This window comes from Nannobrachium achirus, assembly GCF_963921795.1.
Source record: "Nannobrachium achirus genome assembly, chromosome: 18".
Lineage (NCBI taxonomy): Eukaryota > Metazoa > Chordata > Actinopteri > Myctophiformes > Myctophidae > Nannobrachium > Nannobrachium achirus.
The window spans coordinates 41509855-41532757 of NC_137825.1; the positions used below are offsets into that span (position 1 = coordinate 41509855).

Consider the following 22903-nt stretch of genomic DNA (forward strand, 5'->3'; position numbering starts at 1 on the left):
ACTCCCACCTGGGGACCAAGCCTCTCGTTGCACGCTGACAGACCGGATGAATGTGTGTGCGCGCGCGTGTGTGTGTGTGTGTGTGTGTGTGTGTGTGTGTGTGTGTGTGTGTGTTGGGTATGAAGCAGGGAGTGGTGGTGGCAGTGGAGGGGAAGCGTGTTCTGCAAATACACAGAGTAAGCAGTCAAGAGAAATGAACACATATTGAAAGCAACAGAGGAAAATGTACACAGAGTCAAATTGAATTCAGGGCAGTGTGTGGTTGTGTGTGTGTGTGTGTGTGTGTGTGTGTGTGTGTGTGTGTGTGTGTGTGTGTGTGTGTGTGTGTGTGTGCGCGTGTGCGTGTGTCGGGGGGTAGTTGTAGGTGGAAATTGCACAACAGGGACTTGGGCGAAGTCCCCGCCTGTCGAGATCACATCTGTGTAAGCCTACTTTCTTATTTACATGTTTACCGCGTTTGCCTGGGCCATGCTCATGATCTTAATTAACTGATGGCTCCATTTGAATATTCTGGAACTGCAATCATTCAGCGTTATTAAAATGCTAATAGTGCTTGGAGATGCTGCGCCACCACAAAAATAAAGATGTCTCTCCGCGTCTAATCGTGTTTGATGTAGACCCATGTGGCTCTCCCTCCTTCCTTTATTTCTTCCATCCCTTGCGCTTTCCTTCAATCTGCCCTGCCCTCTCTCCCTTGATCTCTTCCCCTCTTGCTTTCGTCAGTCATTTGCTGGGAGACGGGAGGCTTACAGTAATTGTGAGTGGAGTGTCCACTTGGAAAGTGCACATATCAGTGACCATGTTACCCCAGGGCTCCACTGGCGGTGTCGCGATGCTCTGCGTCATGACGGCTTCATTGACGCCGTCACATTGACGTCCGACCGGTTCCACCGCAGCGCAGCGGCTGTGACTGTCAGGTATTCATCATGGCCAATATAGTCCATTTCCAAAACAACATGAAAATCACTTTCAAACAGGAATAAAACTATTTGTGACCTGAATGTGATACAGTACGTCTGTATAGAGCACACTATGTTCACAGCAGAGAGCAGCAATGCACCACTGACCACTTTGTTTTGTCATGATTATAGCCTGTTGTGTTTATACATAATTTTATCAAAGAAACCGCTGATTACATAAAAAAATATGCTAGTATCTTTGGGACATCTAGTCACCATTGTGAATGACGTGAATGGATAGCCAACGGCAGAAAAGCACGTACCGATATATATAATGCAAAGCAATTACATCTAATCATAATTAATAAATGACTGAATAAATAAATGACTAAACAACCGGAGTGTTCGACGTTGACGTCGGCAGTGGAGCACCCTTCATTGATTAAAACTGGAGCGTTCCCAGCGTTGCTGCTGACTAGGCCTGGGGCGGTATGGACATTTTGTTACCGCGATTACCGTCTTCCCATTTACCGCCGGTACTGCGGTAATTACCGCACCCCCGTATCTATTAATTAAGGTTCGGCGATAAGCCAAAATATTGCAATCATCTTCCCAAAAGTCGCCTCTCCACAGTGGAGAGGCGAGGCGACACAGCCTGACTGCCCGAGATATACTTCTCCGTACAGCACAGCGGGTCTGGCTTTCAAAGGAGCAGATCTACAAGCTCACACCACATCGCATCCTCGATGCGTTCTGAGCTTTTAGATCTGCACTGTCGGGTTACCATAGTAACGTAGGCTAGCTACTTGGGCTTTTCAGACACAAACAGCTATGTGAACAAACCAGAAGAGGAAGGGTAGTCAGATCGTGTACAGTGATTCTGTAAACTCACGTCACGTCTCAACTCTCAAATCACAGTGATTGAGTGCTGCTATATACAGGTTTTAGTTACAAGACTTGACAGAAAAGGTTATAAAATCGCCGACGCGCCGCTGGACGGAGCACAACGTGCGACGCGGTGGAGCTGGAGAAAGTAAAATAGTTTCATTTTCGGTTTTGTCCACGCGGCCCGCGCTCCGCCAGTAATCCGTATGAATAAAAAAAGATATGCCACAACACAAGGTATGTATTAACATCCTTGTGTCGAGTGGATTACAGAGAAAGTATATGCTGCATTGCTGCTCCGTCATAGAGTTGTGCTCCGTACTCTACTGCCCTGCGTGCACTGTGTGTGTGTGAGTGACGTATGTGGGCGGCTTCCAACGTGTGGTACACGGCCCAGAGCAGAGCGGCATGGAGCGCATGCGGTCCTCGCTTCTCCCCCGTTTTAAAACTCGCTCGTTCTCAATAAAAATAGCCTATTTTTTTGTCTTTTTTGACCGCGGTAAGGACCCTGACACCGCGGTAGGCCGCGGTATACCGCGATACGGCGGTACGGCGGTTACCGAACCCAGCCCTACTGCTGACGCAATGCTCGACGCTTGCAGTGGAGCCGGGGGGTAAGTGTTACGGTTGTTTCTTCTTCAAGGCTCTGTCCTGTACAGTATCTCTGTCCATCTCGATTTTTCTTCGTCCCCATCATGCTGCCGTCTCACACGGTTTCAAAGATTTCCTTGCTCTCCCAATTGTTTCTCTTTTGTTTGTATCACTTTGTCTGTATTTTTGCCACATTGTATTTTTCTCGAGGAGAAAAATTGTGCCTGTATTGTGTCTGTGTCTATCTCCTGGGTGCGTGTGTGCGTGCGTGCGTGCGTGTGTGTGACTTTGCAAGCGTGCGCGTGTTTCAGAGGGCGGGCTGTCATTAAAGTAAAGGCTTGGCAAATAATTCATCATGAGTTGCTGGCTGTGGATAATTTGCATGACAGAGCGAGATACAAAATGATACAGTGGTCCGAGACCTCTCGCCGGCCCACAACCCATAAATCTCTTTCACATCAGTCTCCATGCGGCGGCGCCCTCCATTCCTGTGTCCTCCCCTCCAACATAACCCCAGGGCTGGGGTCGTACAATTACAGCTCAGTAACAAGCAATCATATTTTTCTGGATACTGTGATTAAGATTATTAGTCATGATTATTAATTCTGATTTAGATTTGGGGATAACCAAATCATGTAATTGCTTCTCTTTTTTTCCCGTTTTTTTTTTTTTAACTCCAGCGAGGGTACAGAATTAAATTGAGTGCTTCAATATTGCCAAGAGGCTAAGATTATTAATTAATTGAAGACTATTGAAGACCCGATTAATTAAAAGAAAAAAGAAAAAACTTGGTTAATTGTGCCACCCTAACACACACCCACACAGGGAACTGGCCAAGTGCATCTACATTGTAGTAACGTGGTCAAAGCAGGTTCAGTAGTGCTTTGTTGTCATCCATCTGTTCATGCTAACGTTAGTAGCATTTTTGGCTGGGTCCCACTTAGGCCCACATCAACAAATCTATATCTGAATTGTGCATGTGATAAGTTGTCCTTTGGAATGCCAGGTCACAATTCTCCTAAAGAGGAAATCCTCTAGAAGAAAAAGGGAGGATTTGAGGACAGCTTTTGTTGAATGTATTTACCTTTACTTAAAGGGATGATTCACTCCCAAAATGAACATTTTTAATCGATTACTCACCCCATAGACACTTGAATTCATGGATATTGTTTTTGTCGCATTACTAGGCAAATAATTTGAGGAGACTCTTTGGTGTCTCCATAGGGAACAAAGCAGGCTCTTTGTGTCTCCATAGGGAACAAAGCAGGCTCTTTGTGTCTCCATAGGGAACAAAGCTGTATCTCCACTGCCAGTCATCAAATTATTGGCTTAGGAATGCGGGGAAGAAAGAATGAATTCAAGACTCCATGGGTTGAGTAATCGATAGGAACTATCCCTTTAAGCTAGTAATTAAGTCAACATAAATTGTGTATATTTTAGGGGCCAAATAAAAGCAAAGTGGTTTTGGTATTCTGCTTCTGGCCTACTCCTGTTGGAAATCTTGGGATATCTCAGTCTTCCCTTTATTTAATTAAAAGTACCTGAAGGACAGGTCTGTCCTTAGGTCTGTGAGTGCTGGCAGCTCTTTCCCCGACATGGTTCTCTGGTTTTGGCCTATGCCTGTTGCTCCTACCTAACATTGGCAGGTGACATGCTACTTTGTTCTCTTTAGTGGTAAGCTAGCATCGAAGATACACTGGACCTTTACATTGAAAAGAGCATTATCCTTCATCTACAAGTATCTGCCACATGGCACCTGATGGCACCTGTATCCACATTACCATGCTTTATTCCCACACAGAGACCCAGCTACGCCTAGCCTTGTTTTTGAACATCTCTGAACAGCTCATTGAATTGATATAGTTTCCTTTATGAAAGCGGATGGGAGGGAGCAAGATTGGCATCGATACAATACTAGTACAGATAGACAATCAGCTATTTGTGTGTTAATTGTGTCTCCAAATTAAGCATAGGCATTATTGATACAGCTTCCTTTATCAGACCGGGTAGGAGCCAGATTGGTGCCGATACCAATACAACAGATAATCTATCTGTGTGTTAATTATGGCACTGAATTAACCAGAGCACCGCAGGATTAGATTACTAATACTACAGCCTTTCTGCAAGATCTACCGACTTCCACACAGCCGTCATAGACGTATATCTGCCAGGCAGGCCTGCTGATGGCATCAATAATTAATAAGAAGAGGAGAATGACGAAACCCACGCTTTACAAAAGTCCAGTACCGCGCCATGGAACCCAGAAGGAACAGGAGGCGCTACAACTCCACCGCGGTCATGCAATGTTAAAGGACTCAGGAAGCATGCGTACTCTTCGAGGAGTGGTACAATGATGCATCTTATAGATGTCACTAGGGCTGTCACGATATGACATTTTACATGACGATTAATTGTCTCTCAAATAATTGCGATTAAAGATTTTATTGTCTTTTTGTTGTTGACAATTACATTTCTGTTTGGCTTGTAGGCTTTGAAATTGCACATGGCAGATATGACGCGTAACCTAAATATACAAAGAAATTAAGGACATATTTCACAACTTTACACTTTAAAAAGAACATTGATAGTGGAAATAGCCGATCTACAAGCTCACAACGCGTCGCATTGCAACGCGTTTTGAGCTTGTAGATCTGCTATTTCCACTATTTTTTAAATGTTTGAACATATATAAACATCTTTCAACATGTAAACGATTATGACGATTATCACAAAATAATTGTGATTATGTCAAATAATTGTAATTAGAGTCGATTATGTAATAATTGTGACAGCCCTAGATGTCACACTCTCACTGAAATTAAATCACTTCAGAGTTGACTGGGAGTTGATGCCTCATCCTGACATCAACCGGAAACGAAGACAAGAATATTTACCGGCACCTCAGTCAATTAAACCGTATGAGACGGTGGGATGTGCACCGCTGTCGTAAGTCCCCCATGGACTCTGCAACGGCACCACTTCCTCGGCCAAAAGCACAATGACATGTTCAACTGCTGCTCTGCTAGTTCCACTAGTGCAATAATTCATCACCAGCCCCAACCTCTGGCGAGAGAGCGAGAGGGGGGGGGGGGGGGGGGGGGGGGCGCGCAGAAAGAAAAGATTGGGATGGAGTGGGTAACAAGAATGAGATGGAGAGAAAAAGATTGAGAGAGGAGAGTGCAATAAAAAAAAGAGTGGCTAGGAGGAAGGAAAAGCATGAGGGAAAGCGATAGAAAGAAAAGCGTGCGCATTATTCACCCACCCTCATCATTAACACAATGGGGTTAAAGGCTTATCTACTGCCTGTTATCGAATCCCCCGTGGCTGATGAATGTGTCTTCAGCTATGAACAGAGCAGGACCCTCACAGATACACAACCAGAGAGAGAGAGAGAGAGAGAGAGAGAGAGAGAGAGAGAGCGAGAGCGAGAGCGAGAGAGAGAGAGAGCAAGGGAGGGAGGGATGAGAGGATAAAAGAGAGAATCAGAGTTGAAGGAGAAAGACAGACCAGAGCAACACATTTTCTTACAGGGCTTCCTTGCGCCTCTAATTAGCCATGTACTGTACTACTGTGCAGCCGATAGCTATGCTTGAACTGTGTTTTTGTGTTTCTTTCCTGTTTACTATTATTGCTGTGTTGTTATTATCAATAAACACAATTCTATTGAATGCTAAAGAAGAAACGAAGAAGGTGTTTCGTGTTTGTGTTTGCACGTTATACACGTATAATCAGTGGGTTTCTCCATGGCGATGGGGACCTAATTACTGCACCCATCTATGAGGAAAGGCAAGGAAACGGGAAAGAGAAGGGTAGCTAAGCATACGGATGGGAATCCTCCCTATTTTGGGAAAAACAATTATGTGAGGCTTGGTGAGCTGGTACATCTGCTGTTTTCCCTATTTGTCATTATGTCAAAGTACAGTATATAGGGCTTAAAGGGATAGTTCACCTGTTGATGAATTTAATACCTAGGACCCCAATTTGGTGTAATCCTTTTAGACTAAGTGTTTTGACTGTACTTGTGCTGTTACACATTTGTCTAATAAAATATTCAATAAAACAAAGTGAAAAAAGTATTCATGGATATTTTTTTAGTTTTTGTTGCATTCCTAAGCCAATAATTTGATGACCAGCAGTGGTTCACTATGGAGACACAAAGTGCCTCCTTTGTTCCCTATGGAGACACAAAGGGTCAAATCATTGGCTTAGGAATGCGACAAAAACAAAAGAATATCCATGAATTTAAGTCTCTATGGGGTGGGTAATCGGTAGAAAAAAATATATTTTGGGGGTGAACTGTCCTTTTGAAGTGGTTCTGTCTATAAAGTGTTTATTAACACTTTGACTGCCATTATCTTTAATCAAACTAATGTAGATTACTGCCAAGGCTTTTTCCTATTGTTTTAGCTGATTTGACCAAACACGCAATATGGGAAAAGAATCCGACATATCAATTTTTCTGCAGTCATGATGAATATGTGAATGGACGATAGGATATCCTGACTACATCCTGGACGTCTTACCACCTGTTCCTGTTATTAATACCCATTATTATTACTAGAAGCTGGGCCGCCCTTCGGGCGGCCCAGCGTCTAGTCGGCGACCTGGCCAACTCGGAACAATGTAAATAGGGAATGAATGCCCCACCCTTTAATGCAAACCCCATTATACCTGTTTTCATAGGACCCGTTTTGACCATCTGTCTGCCTGTGTCCATTTATGCCCATATATGGAGTTATCTGTATCTGTCTGTCTGTATGTCGCTGTCCATTTTATGTCCATATATGGAGATATCTGTATCTGTCTGTCTGCAATCCATTTTATGCCCATATATGGGGGCATTCATTTTATGCCCATATATGGAGAACGCGCGTGCCCGTGGGACGAACGGTTCTCGAGATATGCGGATTACATACATACATACACACTCACAGAGATTTTTTGTTGACTCATGTGGCGTACGTGATGTCAGAGCCTTTTATGAAGTGATGTCACAATGAGTCAGAGCTTTCGCCGATTTCCTCCGGAACAGCCTGATGTCAACAATCAACCAAATAAACCAACAATCAAATAAGGAGATTCCGAACGTTTCGCGCCGGTTCGGGAAAACCGCGCGTCGGGTCGGGTCGAGACCCGGCACTGCACTCCGTGCCGCGGCGGGGAACGCGCGTGCCGAATCTGAAGCCGGTGGGACGAACGGTTCTCGAGATACGCGGATTACAGACACACAGAGACTTCTCGCATTTATGGAGATCTCTGCACACACAGTACCGGTTGCGGAAAACTCTGATGTCAGACATCAGCTCCCCATTCGGGGATTCATTTTATGCCCATATCTGGAGAACGCGCGTGCCGGTGGGAAGAACGGTTCTCGAGATTCACATACATACATACACATTCACAGAGATTCTTTTGTTGACTCATGCGGCGTACGTGATGTCAGAGCCTTTTATGAAGTGATGTCACAATGAGTCAGCGATTGTGCCGATTTCCTCAGGAACAGCCTGATGTCAACAATCAGCTCCGCGTAAGGAGATTCCGAACGTTTCGCGCCGCTTCGGGAAAACCGCATGCCGAGTCGGGCCGAGGCCCGGCACTGCACTCCGCGCCGCGGCGGGGAACGCGCGTGCCGAATCTGAAGCCGGTGGGACGAACGGTTCTCGAGATACGCGGATTACATACACACAGAGATTTGTCGCATTTATAGATAGATTAGTTAATACAATGTTAAAATACACGTATTGTACATTAGCCAGACTGAGCTTGTTAACTATTTGAACCCTAGCATCATTTTGGTTGGCATGGTGAGCATTCAGCAAAAATAGCAGATCTAAGCACACAAAGTGTCTAAGTATTTTCGGCAAAGAGCTTTTGTGAAACAAGACCAAAGGATGGGGCTTAAGTGGTTAATGAAAACCATGTGCAGAGTGGGTACCCCGGCGCATACCACTTAGGCATTGCCACGTAGGCATGGTTGCCTGACGGCGTCGCCGGTTCGATTCCCGATCCGGACGACCTTTGCCCCATGTCACTCCCCGTCTCTCTCCCCATTTCCTGTCAGTCTACTGTCCTATCCAATAAAGGCATAAAAGCCCCAAAACAAATCTTAACCATGTTCAGAGAACTATTTATTAAATAAAACTTAACCAAAGATAAGAATGATCCTTGTATAACTAATAAAAGTAACAATTAAAACAATTTACTCAGAAAGCCTACAAATTATCAACATCATTTAAAAAAGCGGGTTTGAGTCGCTTATTTGCTCAGGAGGGATGAACACAGTGTCAGGCCATGGTGTCTGGTATGAGTTGAGCAGGCAGTCAACATTTCCCAGGCTATTGCCTTCTCTGTGACAAGCCAGGGGAAGACTAATTGGTGTCACACCCATCCCCTTGCGCAGCTGCTGAGTCGCGATAACATATACACGCTGACAATATATCACCTTATTTTATGCAAACGAATGCATCGCTGCATCCAAATGTAAAGGTACACGCATGCGTGTGCATGCACGCCGGCACACGCGCAAGCATGAACAGGAAAAAGTGGGGGGGAAAAGAGGAAAAGATAGAGAAAAAAAAAACACTGACACACACACATTCACACAAGCCTATAAAAGATTAAAATGCCTCACTGAGGGAAATTCAATTAAATGTTATTATTTGTCTGCAGGGGCCTGTGTTCTCCATTTCCATTACATGTTGCTGGAGCGTGTGTGCAAGTATACATCGGTATATATACGTAGACGTGTGTGCGTGTGTGTGTGTGTGTGTGTGTGTGTGTGTGTGTGTGTGTGTGCGCGCGTATGTGTGTGTATGTGTGTGGCTTGGAAATCCCAGCAGCAGCAATAACCACCTCACAAATGCTGATCCAAATCCCCCGGGTAGTCAACCAATTCCAGCGACAAACCTGAGAAATGGGCATATAAGAACTGAGCCACACGCCGTCTGGGTCCCGCCACGTCGCTTGCCTATACGATGACTGATTTCATACAAAAACGTCTGTCTGTACAAGGTCCAGGTGTTCCATTTCAGAGGTGCCGTCTGTGGGGTGAGAATTACCCGCCGTTCAGCCTGTCATTACTGCCTCACATCTGTCTGCCTCTGCTCACATCACACCCAAATTGACATGGGAATCGCCACACTGTACAATCCTGAGTGTTCTTTTAACTAAGGGTTCATTTGGTTGCACTTGCACACTGGGTGAAGATTTTCACAAAGGGTGAAGTTTTATCATTGCACCCTGAGGGCTAGTTCTACTTCGGAACATTTCACCGCACTTTCCTCTCAAAAGGGGTTCAAGGAGTGAGAGGACCTTAGCCAGTCACATTAGCAGCCAGTACAAACGAGAAGCAAGACCTTGCAAACCCCCCATTATCATCAATGCTTAATTCATACTCCAGCAGTTCAGCTGAGACAAAGGAAAAATGGATTTCTCACCTTGCTTTGAAATGCAGTGTAGTCTCTGAAGGCTTTTGGCCTTTTCATTTGTAAATGAAAAGAAAGAGAGAATTACTTTGTATTTTAACCATCCAGGGTGTTTTTCTCTTTTGGAAGGTTTTTAATTCACGTACATTCCATAAGGTGTAGTTCCAAAACAATTGGGATCTAACCAAGTATCTGCTTATTGAAGTTGAGGCAGGTGGGCGGCAACAACAGGCAGGTTGATAACATGGTGAAAAGCGCTGCGTTATTGGCCCAAATATGAAAGCAACACAAAGACAGACAGATACATAGATAGATATGCTATGATTGCTATCTAGAACAGTGGTTCTCAACCTAGGGGTCGGGACCCCCAGAGGGGACCCCAAATTATTTTGGGGGGTCCCCAGATGTTTAGCTTTATGTTAACATTCCTTTATCACTCAACAGTAAGCAGGCCAACATACAGTATGTTAACATGTGTGTATGACCAACCAACAGTAAGTATATAGAGGGTATCTGCACATTTCTAAAGTGACAATTTAAGGACTTTTTAATACCTCTAAAATGACAAATTAAACATTGGCCAAATTGTCAAATATTAGAGGAAGAAACTGTGAAAATAGCCGATCTACATGCTCACAACGCCTCGCGTTGCGACGCGTTGTGAGCATGTAGATCGGCTATTATACAAAATGTAATGCCTCAACTCTTAGTGCTCGTCAGGGTGGGCGGGTCCCCAGTTAAAATATGATTATTTTGGGGGTCACGGCCTGAAAAGGTTGAGAACCACTGATCTAGAACAATTACATTGTAAGTGGCTGTAGGGTCAAGGTAACATGGCTCTGGTGATCAGTATTGATCAACGGCAGATTACAGAAGCAGAACATCTGGAGGACAAAAGGATAAAAGCTTCCGCCGCAACGACACATTCAACATCAAGGAGAGGAAGATGGTGAGTGGGGGGTGCATGACGCATGAACAACCCAACGTAGGGGTGGGAGGAATGGGGGGGATGTCCGTAGCCAACTTGTACTGTATACACATCCAAGAGAGACGTCATTCTCCATGGATGAAAAGAGAACCCCCCCCCCCCCCACACACACACACACATACACACACACTGTTCGGAGACGGGCAGACGAATGCACAATCCATTATATTCTCTCACAATGTCCAAGAGCACATTACTTCCTTTTCTCTCATTGTTCTTTTTTTCCACTCTAAGAAGCACACTATACATTTGTCAGGGGCGTCACAAGGGGGGGGGGGGGGGGGGGGGGGAAGTGGGACTGAGTTACTAGGGCCCAAGGTGGAGGGGCCCTAGTAACTTAAGCTATTAAAAAATATCAGATATACAATATTATATTATATATATTATATATATATATATTGTAGATCTGTTATTTTTGAAAAGTCGTGAAAATGTGTGAAAATCTTTGAATATATGTATTTTTTAAGCAAACATTTGTATGTCAAACATTGCTTCTGGGGGGTCCCTAAAACGAAATATTTTGAGATTAGGGATCCGTGGCCAAATTGACGTGAAAAGGTTTGAGCACCACTGACATAGAAACATTCTTGCGCACATTTTCACAATTTTTCAAAAATAGCAGATCTACAAGCTTGCAGCGCTGCAAGCTTGTATATCTGCTATTTTTCAATAGTTAACATTCATGGGGGGCCCACAGTGAATCCTTGTACCCAGGGCCCAGAATTTGGTGTGACGCCCCTGCATCCGTCCACCCCACAGACTACTGAGGTATATTTTTACATGCATGCCCCGGAGGAGACATGTCAGAATGTTCCACACATCACTTTCCTTCAATTTCACCAATACATGCGAGCATGAAAACTGTACGTCTGCTTGGTATGAGCATATGTGGAGATGTTTCTGTATGAGTCTGTACAGTATGTCGACACTGTCGGGCAGAAACTAAATATATCTCCACATTTCATCTTTTTATGTTTTTTGATAAATGAATGCAACTGGTCATCCTTTAACCACTTCAGCTGCCCTAAATGGTAAATGGTAAATGGTGCATTTATATAGCGCTTTTATCCAAAGCGCTTTACAGAGATTGTGCATTACATTCACCCATTCACGCACACATTCATACACCGGTGGCGGAGGAAACCATGCAAGGCTCCAACCAGCTCACCGGGAGCAATGTGGGGTTCAGAGTCTTGCCCAAGGACCCTTCGACATTAACTCAGGGGGAGCCCGGATTTGAACTGGGAAACCTTCGGGAACCCTTTGTGCCCTAATAACGGTTTCTCTACCCCTGAGCTATGCCGCCCCTATGCTGCCCTACTACAGCTGTCCTACTTCAGTCGTACAAAAGTAACGAAAACCGCATGTCGGATTTTGGGATATTTTAAATGTGCGCCTAATGTCAGGTTAACAAAAGCTTTGACTAAATGGGAAACACGTTCTCTTTTCCATTTTCTGTGATAGGGGGCGGTGGAGAGTTGAAGAGAGAGTGGAGGTTAAGTGTGGTGGGCTAGCGGCCAATGAGCACTCCTCTCTCTCATGCTGATTGCAAGATCAAAGCTTATTATTAACCCATTTTTTCTGATTTTTTTCTATGAAAGCCAAAGGTGTAACACTGTAAGCTATCGAATAGTTTTGGAATTTGGTTTCTAACTGCTACAGAGGCTGAGTAATACGTTTTCCAGAAAAACAGCGGGTAATTTTCAAATCAGACTTTCTGACCTTTGTATTCCTTATAGTAGGATCCTTGTTACATTGATCTACTGTATATCAACTGAAGATTGTTCTACTGGTGGGCTCAGCGTTGGGCTCAGACTCATAAGCAACATTCAGTGTACTGAAAATAAAACAAACACAACATTCTGTCAGCAAACAAGACAAAAAGTAATCTTACATTACACATTCTTCAAAATTATGCAATGTAAAAATAAATATGTTCACTTACAGGCAATGCTTGCGCTGGCATACACAGAATGCAACATGTGCTAAACAAACACTGGAGTACTGTTCTCTCTTCAAAGTTTGCTGCTGAACTGACAGAAAACTGGCCTGTCCCTTGATTACTCACACACATCAGGTGCTACTCTAGAGATCAAACATGCTCTAAACAGGTGTGTACAAAATTACCCAACCCCCAGTCCCACTGCTGCTGCAATACCACACTAGAACCCAAAGGTGGTGCTAAACACAAAAAATAACTGCCTGGAAGGCAGAACATTCAGTTTTTATGCACAAATCTGGAACGAACTCCCAGAAAAGTGAAAACTGCAGGTCTTTTACGTCCTAAAAGATGAGGACTTTTCAGTTTGCCGCTACCTTTTCATACTGACGTATATCATACATTCCTTGTGCTGCACTGTAATTGAATTCTATTGTCTGTATCTGTTTTATATGAGCATATCTTGTTTTCCTCAACTCTCTAATAACAATATTTTTATTGCATTCATAGTGTTCATGTTCTTAATGTTTTGTGTACAGCACCTTGTTATTGTAAAGTATAATACAAATCAAGTTAAAAGTGCCACTGCTCTTGTAACAACACCTAACACCTACTCAACTCCTGCTACAGTCTCAGGTGACAAATTATGTGTCACAATTTGCACACCTGAAGGGGAACTCTCAAAAGTTAGAAGAACCCCCTCCCCCAATAAACTCCTACGCTACTACACTGACTATCTTTCTGTCTGTTTTGATAAAGAAACAAATATGTAATGTAAAAAGGCAAATGGGCAAACCGAAAGTCACTTTCATGTTGGCCCTCTCGATACATTAACCCTGTGCCCTGGCTTTCGCAACACGTTCCCGACCTGAGTGACTCACAACGCGATCATCACAGCCAGCCGCTCATAACGCATGCCTTCAGGACAGACTAGCACTGGACTGCGCTGTACGCTCCAGAGTTAGATAGGCAGATTTCCTACAGCAACGTTCTCTGAGACACTCATGGCCAGGAGGGGACGAAGCAGTGAGCAGAAGGAACATTAAGAGGGAACAGGAGATGAGAGTCAGCAGAAGGACGTCAGTGGCCAACGACCTGAGCACCCTCCAGATGTGATCCATGAGTCCATGACGACATTACAGTAAGTCCATGATTATTTCCCCCCCCTGTCCAACGTGGCTGTGGTCATTATATCAACTTAATGACTATAATGCAAATGAACATGTACCTAAACAGGATGTTAACCCATATAAATGATATGCTCCCAACTACATGTAATTACAACATTGAAAACTCCATCCCATATTCACTCAATAAATAATTACCCCCCACCCCCAACCTGATAAAAAAAAAAGAAGAAAGATACTGTGGCATTGTTGTGTTCACACAAAATATGATCACCATAATTGTTACACGTCTCCGTCTTGAGGAGGCTATGGGGCATGTTTTTTTATGTCAAATCCCGTGCTCATGAATGAAACATCGTAATTAGCATAACATCATAATTCGCCGCGTTCGAAGGGAAGGCATTCAAAGACCGGGGCTTCTTCCCCCGCTCCCCTCTCTCGGTCTCAGCAGAGAGCGCAAACCCACAGAACCCACTACTGTGTACCGTGCGGCGCAGTAGATAAAGAGAGTATCATTACAGCCGCAGATCGCAGTTATGCATGGGGTGGGACTGGGTGGTCAGCGCCACTTGGCAATCTGCAGGGACGCCGCTGATACAACACCCAAACCGCAATCAAATCCCTCCATTCCGACAGACTAGGAACACCAGCTACAGTGTACATGCACACACTTAAAGACAAACATACTGTACACACATCACACATACAGCACATTCTGCGGTACACACAGTGCTGCGATGAGCCGTAGCATGTCAGTGGTCAATAATTAACCAGCATGCATGAGCATGCCCTGGCCCTATACGGTACGTATGGAGAGAATTCATGATTACCGACAGGATACGTGTATAGAGACGAGACGTGTGAAGACGGGGAGAGGGGAGAACAGGGCCCTGGGCATGTTCTCGGATGGAGCGGTACATGCATACAGTAATATTAACCTTGCTGGCCCCCGGCATGTCGGAAACCCCTGTACGCGCTCTCTCTTAAATGTTTAAGCAGCGCTACCGAGCAGGAGCGAGGAGCGGCGATCCATTATGTGCGAGAGAGCGAGAGAGAGAGGGGTCGTCTGATCACGACAGGCCATAGCGGTTAAGTGCATGTTGAAATAATGGGTGGATAATTCAATGAATGCCATCCCTCAGCCTGGTCAGTCACCTTGCTGCAGGTTGGAAAACATGCACACTTTCGAAGATGTCCCGTCAATCTCAAGTGCCACTGTTGGGAGTTTGCCAGCGAGCCCGCGAGTGTGCGCCATTGCATGTGTGTGCGATGTCTTCTCGTTCAGGGAGTTTGTCCCCCGTATGGTATTATTCTCCATACAAACAGCCAGTGCTTTGATTAATCTAATTAGGGGGTTGTGTGTGTCTGTGTGTGTCTGTGTGTGTGTGTGCGTGCGCGCGCGGGCGTGTCTGTGTGCTCGCGAGTGTAAGTGAGAGTCATCTCCTGCGGTGAAAGACTAATGGCAGAGTAACCTCTGTCGAGGTCAGGTTTCTTAACTGAGCAACAGCCGTCTTGGAAATTAATAGGTTTTATAGAAAGCAGTTAAATACAGTTTCTTAGCCACGAGGCAAGATATTGAGACCACATCACAGCAGCGTAAGTCCATGATGACATGAAAATTGATAGAAATGTCTTCACAGTAACGGATGAGGTGGATATTTGACTTTTAAGTAAAAAAAAAAAAAATGTTTTCAGCAAAAAGGGTAATTCTTTGAAGAAGTGTGTGTGAGTGTGTTTGTGGATGGAGGGATTTGATTGTGGGTTTGGTATATGCATTATATTTATAACTACAATCTCAACTGTAATGGATGGATGGTACACGTTTTGTTGGTTTTCCCTCCACTGAGACCATGATGGGAGCAGGAAAGCTCTTTTTATTATAGTAATTAAATGTAGTGGTGAGAATATTCTTCATATGGGCTGACATTCTGTTTATGCATAACATGGTAATTGTCATTACTTAGACATTAAGCTGAGACTCTTATTCAACACAAACTACCATGATTACAGCCACAAGATAAAACAGGGGATCTGGACACTCAAATCATTGGCTGACTGTCTTCTCCTCTTCCATCTTAATGTTCCTTCTGCTCACTGATTCCTCCCCTCCTGGCCGTGGAGCGTATCGGAGAATGTTGCTGTAGGAAACAGGCCTATCTAACTATGGAGTGTAGTCTAGTCTGTCCTGGAGGCATGCATTATGAGAGGCTGGCTGTGATGATCATCACTGCCGCATTGTGAGTCACGCCGGGATCATGTTGTGACTATAATGTTCCTATCAGATAGCAACGCAATCAGCGGGGGGTTAATGCCAGGGCAGGCGGTTCAAATACACCGTATCGAGAGGGCTGCCCAACACCACGTGACATCGACTTGGATGACACATGGAATTATGGAAGGGATTATAGATACATTTAAGATTTCTTAGAGAGATCTTCTCAAGAGATTTCCTCTTCCATTACTTTGGAAGTTAAAACATATGCAAAGTGTGACACGTAATTAGTCACCTGATAACATAGCAGTTCTTCACCACACAAAATGCAATAGATGAGGAGGGGATAAATGTTTGGAGATTTAAAGCTCTAAACATGAACATATCTTTGGTAAGAGTGCTGTCGAAATACAAACTCTGATATAACGCTTGATGTAGCATACATGTACATGAAGTTCTCACTGTTTAAGGCACTGCACATTTGTTCCCTTGCCAGACTAAAAATACATTTGAAGCTAGTAAGTTATGAGGACTGGTCTGAGTCTGATGTTGCTATATACTGATCGACTGTATAATTCATTCAAGGAATCCAATTACAATTACACAATAAACAAGATAATTAATCCACCGCGTATCTTTACGTGAGCTACTCTCAGTGCACCACTCATTGCAAAAAATAAATAAATAAAAGCTGTGTTTTAGTTGGCTGCAAATCCTGCTGCTATTTGGAGGCCGGTGTCCAAAAACAATTGTGTTTTTTTGACACAAATAAACCCCCTTTAATCAGTGTAGAGACAATAGATCCTAGACTACCCCCATGAACCCTCATGTGGATGCAATTTGTACCAGGCACGTGCACCTATAGACATCAAAGGGGGTTTGAGCCCCTGCCCTTTTACCCGTCTGTAAAAGTGCCCTCTCCAGACCATGAATGCAGTTTTTACTATGGTGAAAGAAATGCAAATGCCCTCCCTTTTCCATGCCATATCTGAAGGTAGTATTCAAGAGAATTGCCTTGTCCAAACTCTCCTGAACTTGAATGCAGCATTTTACGTTGAAAGAATTGCCCTCTCCGTGTACACCACATCTCCAGTAATCACTTGATTATGCTTACAGTAGTTTAGTGTGGTATCAAGTAGGCCTACCGAAAATAGCAGACCTCCAAGATCACAACGCGTCGCAGATTTTCAATATTTTCACCAAAAGGCCCTTTTGAAATGTCAGCCCCTGCCTCTCTAACATTCTCTGAGCGTCCCTGATTTATACCATGGACAGCAACTATGTTGCAAAACACACACCGTTCCCAGTTTACTTTTTACCAATGCAGACCTTTTTGAAAATCCTCTCCATGTTCCAGTCAAGATGTGTTCGCTCTGCTCACGTGCACTGCATAGAAATGGCTGATAAAGTAAGTCTCCAGCAGCAAAATCCCATAACTACATAAGTGAGGAATGGTAGCATTTATCTCTTTTTTTTATGGCAAACAATAATTATGCTATATTGAATATTATCTCAGTGGAGCTTTAATGAAATTATTCCAAGGTGGACAATACAGGTAGGGTTGGGGGCGGTAACCGCCGTACCGCCGTACCGCGGTAAACCAAGGCCTACCGCGGTGTCATGGTCCTTACCGCGGTCAAAAAAGACAAAAAATAGTATATTTTTTTATTGAAAACAAGCGAGTTTTAAAACAGGGGAGAAGCGAGGACCGCATGCGCTCCATGCCGCTCTGCTCTGGGCCGTATACCACAGTTTGGAAGCCACATACAGTGTACGTCACTCGTGACTGTCCGAGTGGCTGCTGCCCTGCTGTGCAGGTCTGCAGCAGCAGCAGCGTCGTAGGGGAGTACGGAACAGAGTAAACTTTCTCTGTAATCCACGACACAAGTATGTTAATACATACCTTGTGTTGTGGCTGTTTCTTTTTTTATTCATACGGATTACGAGCGGAGCGCGGGCCGCGTGGACGAAAATGAAACTATTTTACTTTTTCAACCGCGACGCGCGATGAGCCCCGTCGGCGATTTTATAACCTTTTCTGTCAAGTCTTGTAACTAAAACCTGTATCAGCACTCAATCACTGCGTTTTGAGACGTGAGTTTACCATAGAGTTATGGAGTTTACAGAATCACTGTAGCCTACACGATCCTGACTACCCGTCTCTCTCTTCTGGTTTGTTCACACACAGTAGCGTCAGTTCAGAAAAAGCTAAGGTATGGCAACATGACTGGTGTTGCCATACCTTAGCAACAGGCATGGTATATTTATTTTAAGAAGTACATATAATATATAATTATATATACCTATAATATAATTATAATACCTTGTTAAAGTGACCATTTTGTTACATTTTGCATTTGTAGTTATTTTACTGTAATTTACCAACATAATAACCAGTACAGATAGACAAAGAGACATTTATGGATTTACATTTAGAACTAACTTTTATCTCCCCCCCCCCCCCCCCCCCCTGGACCAGGCCTGTAAGGCAGCTGCATATCCCTGCCATACCCAATTGACGCCCCTGTTCACACACAGCTGTGTGAAAAGTACGGAGCCTATGTTACTATGGTAACCCGACAGGGCACAGATCTAAAACACGTCGCATCCGCGACGCGTATCTGATATACTCTATGGTTCTGAGCTTGTAGATCTGCTCCTTTTAAAGCCAGACCCGCTGTGCTGTACGGAGAAGTATAACTCGGGCAGTCAGGCTGTGGAGAGGCGACTTTTGGGAAGATGATTGCAATATTTTGGCTTATCGCCGAACCTTAATTAATAGATACGGGGTGCGGTAATTACCGCAGTACCGGCGGTAAATGGGAAGACGGTAATCGCGGTAACAAAATGTCGATACCGCCCCAGGCCTAAATACAGGTTTATAAAAAAAAAAGCCTGAGGGCAGAGAGAGGGTGTAAAGCATTGGTTCTCAAAGTGGGGTCCGGGGACCCCCAGGGGTCCTTGAGGGAGTTTCAGGGGGCAGCTAAATGATAGTTAGGAACCAAATGGACTCTTATGGGTCTGTAACTCTGAGAGAGTAAAACATTTAACCAAATAGACCCGTTAGGGGTACACTCTCAGAGTTAAATTAACATTGATTTTACAATATAGATTGGGGTCCAAGAGATAGAAATACCATTAAATGGGGGTCCGTAGCCTAATGCAGTGTTTCCCAATCTTTTTTCTGCCAGGGCACACTTTTCATAGCTAAAAGATCCCAGGGCACATTTTCAAAATGTTTGCCTCTTTCTTATATTATTTTACAATTTGGCCAATGTTTTACCAGTTTTTATATAGTTTGTTGATTACTTTTGATGCAGTAATGGTCTTTTTCTTTTCTTTCCTGAGGTATTAAAAACGTTTTAAAAGTCCTTAAATTGTGATTTCACTGTCAATTTTCAAAGGGAATACCAAAGCATCCCAAAGGGCACACCAAATGTCCGCGGCACAGTGAGAAACACTGGTCTAATGAATGTGAAACTGGGGGTCCTTGAAATTAAAATGGTTAAGAATCATCTTACCTTTTCAAATGGGGGTCCAAAATGAGTGTCAATTTGGAGGTCCTTGACATGAAAAAGTTTGAGAACCACTGGTGTAAAGGACAACAGAAGTCGCCTACCAGCACCACCCCAACTACTGTTATTTTTTGTTTGTTTTTAAGCACCTCACCTGCCTTCTTGAACTTGTCCAGCAGGCTGTGTCTGACGGCCGTCTGCAGGTTGAAGTAGTCATCCTCTTCGTCTGGCCTCTTCAGGTAGAGCGGGATGTGCTGGAACACCAGGACGTGCTTGGGTTTGGACGCCTGAACGGAGACACATACAGAGATGCCACGGGCATCAATACCTTCGGGAGGAAATTCAATTCTGGCCCACTCTACCGCAATGAGCCAGATGCTCCCGAAACTCAATAATAAGTTACACAGTGTTTTTTGGCAACCTCTGCCCTGATTTTTGGCAGAGCAGGTCACCGTTGTGGAACAGGAGCAGCCGGTGGCCATCTTCCAAAATGCAAAGTCCAGACGTCTGTGTCAGAACGAAGCGAAATGAAGTAGAGTCATAAATCAGCCCAGACTAGGATGAGACATGATCCCATTTGTTATATTCAAGGTACCGTAGAAGACCAGTGCAAAAACAACAGAGCATATTGTGTAATGTGTAACAAGGGAGAACACCGACTAGAACTCATAGCAAACAATAAAGCGACCAGTTACCAAAATTCAAATTAAAACACTCAACAGGACATTAGTATTGTATTGGCCTACAGATTTTTTTAATAATCTCCTGTGTAATTGTTGCACACTTGTTAGTGTTGCTTGTTTTGCTAAATTAAATCAAATTTGAAACATTATGAAACTAAGCAAACACAGAAATACAGAACAATCGGCAAGCACTCACAGTTGCTGTAGAGGAGGAGGCTTTTTGCAGCTGCTCCTCCAGCCACGTGTCCTGTGCCTCCTTCAGCTGCGGACAGGCCGACGAGTCGAAGAACAGCTGCGAGTTCAGCACCAGGCACAGGACCCCACCCACCTGGGACATGCAGGAGAGAGAGAGAGCTTTTCACGGAAATGCTTGTGTATCCCACACACACACACACACACACACACACACACACACACACACACACACACACACACACACACACACACACACACACACACACACACACACACACACACACACACACACACACACACACACACACACACACACACAGACACACACACACACACTCCCAACTAAGGATGGGGCGATAATCGTTATTATCGTTTATCATGATAAAAAAAACACACAATAATCGTATCGTGGAGATGTATTGTGAAGTTATATTTTATTTGCCGAGCTGCATATCCGGTAGCATTTAAACCCTCTATAATTGGTCAAACGGACCTGGAAATAACGTACTTGATACAGTCTTTTTCACTCTACCAAATCTCTCCATCTCTCTGTAATTTCTTGGTCACAATAATTGTGACATGACATTTTCATATCGTCCCATCCCTAACACACTCTCTCTCTCTCTCTACACACACTCCCAACAACCCAACCTCATACCCTGCCACAGACACAACACTCAACCCAGTGCATGCTGGCGAAAGCCTACTGGGATGACTTATGACTCGTGGCGAGTCCCATCATGGGGTAACCCCACACCTCATCTGATCTCAGTCGGAAACATGAGACAATAAAAAATAAAAACAACTTCATATCACAGCGAGGGGTCGAGATGTTGCCCGGGTCGTGGTTCCCACCGACAAACACCACAATTCAATTCAATAGCCTCTCCCGGATCTGCATTCTGAATAACCACCGAGCAGCGTGGGTCGAGGAGATTGCAAAAAAAAGTGACCCAGTGACCTCAATTTAATTAAAACATTTCCCATGCGAGTGTGTGTGGGGTCATGCGGATCGCGGACGGCAGGCAAGGTGAATAACAAATGCTGATGGCTGACCCACGCCACACATACTGTACAGTACGTCCCACGAGCCCTTGCGCCCCAACCCACACCAACCAACCCTCCTTTCCCGTGTGCGCTCGCTCACCCAGAAGCTGAAGAAATCGTCGCCCCAGGCCTGGCAGTACTGCTCCACGGTCTGCGGCGTCGGGGTGTTGCCCAGGTCGTGGTTCCCACTGACAAACACCAGCGGGATGGAGGGGTCCGTCCCCCGCAAGGCCTCCTTCAAGTCCTGCTCCTGAGCCGCCCTGAAGGGCGTGCCTGAGGGCATTGAAGGGGAGAGATAACAGAGCATTAGAGCTATGCTTAACATTTTCTCTAAATCGGCCATTTAGGCCTCAACGCAAATCAGTTTCACTTTAGATTTGAACCACTTCAACCATTATTTTGTTTTAACTATTAAAAAATAGCAGATATACAAGCTAGATCTGCTATTTTTGAGAAATCGTGAACATTTGTGCAAGCTTTTGAGTATCTTTGACCCGATTCTATAAATGTCTTCTAAATCCTTCTTCTAAATCAGTGGTTCTCAAACATTTACATGTCAAGGACCCCCAAAATTACATGTATTTGGATGCAGACCTCCATCTCAAAATATGTTGTTCCAGGGACTACCCAGAAGCAAATATTTAAGTTACAAAGTTTCGCTTTTAAAAAATATACAGTATATTCAAAGAAAATCATGATTTTTCAAAAATAGCAGATCTACAAGCTCGCAGCGCGGCACTCGGTGCCGGAGCCTAAATAATTAGGCTCAGAAAAGTGAGTTCATTGGCCTCCCGATGAACGCATCATGGTCGGGGATGGGTGTGGTTAGAGGGGAGGGTGTATCACCTTTGCTGTTACCTTTGTTTGTATTGTTCCAATGCACCATTTACCTGTTAGTTTCGGTATTTATAGTTTAGGTATATTATCTTTGCTAGTCAAAAAGCAACAGAACACAGAGAACCTGCCATGGCTCACTGGAGTGGAGTTTTCAATTTCAACATTTTAATACACGTTTTAGGGACAAAGACTTTTATGAGTGGTAAAAACAGCATGTCATAATTGCTTTAACATACAAGCATGAATCGCAGACATAAATCACATTGCCAGACTGATCAAATGGTGGAGGCCGGGGTGGAGGAGGCAGCTAAGCAGCAGCGGATGCGAAGCAGGCAACAACACAAGCAGAGCTATAGTGAATGCAAGCCGTATTTAAAGAAGCCTCCCTTATAGAGCTTTGATACCATGGGGAACCCATTAGAAAAACATACAGACAAAGCCACGTATTGGAGTGGTTAGCACCACTCAAAAACTATGATAAGAAGATAATTGTCATAATAAGCAACAAACTAAAAATCAATAGAAAGAATTAAAATGAAATGAAGTGAACACGGAACCTGT

General features: G+C 44.2%; 1 protein-coding gene across 1 annotated transcript in view; it reads right to left on the minus strand.

Annotated features, from left to right (window-relative positions):
* cpped1 (calcineurin-like phosphoesterase domain containing 1) overlaps positions 1-22903 on the minus strand; it is a 75758-nt gene that overhangs the window by 21549 nt on the left and 31306 nt on the right. The window contains exons 3-5 of the mRNA XM_080748097.1: positions 21606-21778; positions 20460-20591; positions 19735-19867 (exon numbers count right to left, since the gene is read on the minus strand). Of these exons, the coding sequence (XP_080604223.1) occupies positions 19735-19867; positions 20460-20591; positions 21606-21778 (438 nt within the window). The remainder of the gene's footprint in view (positions 1-19734; positions 19868-20459; positions 20592-21605; positions 21779-22903) is intronic.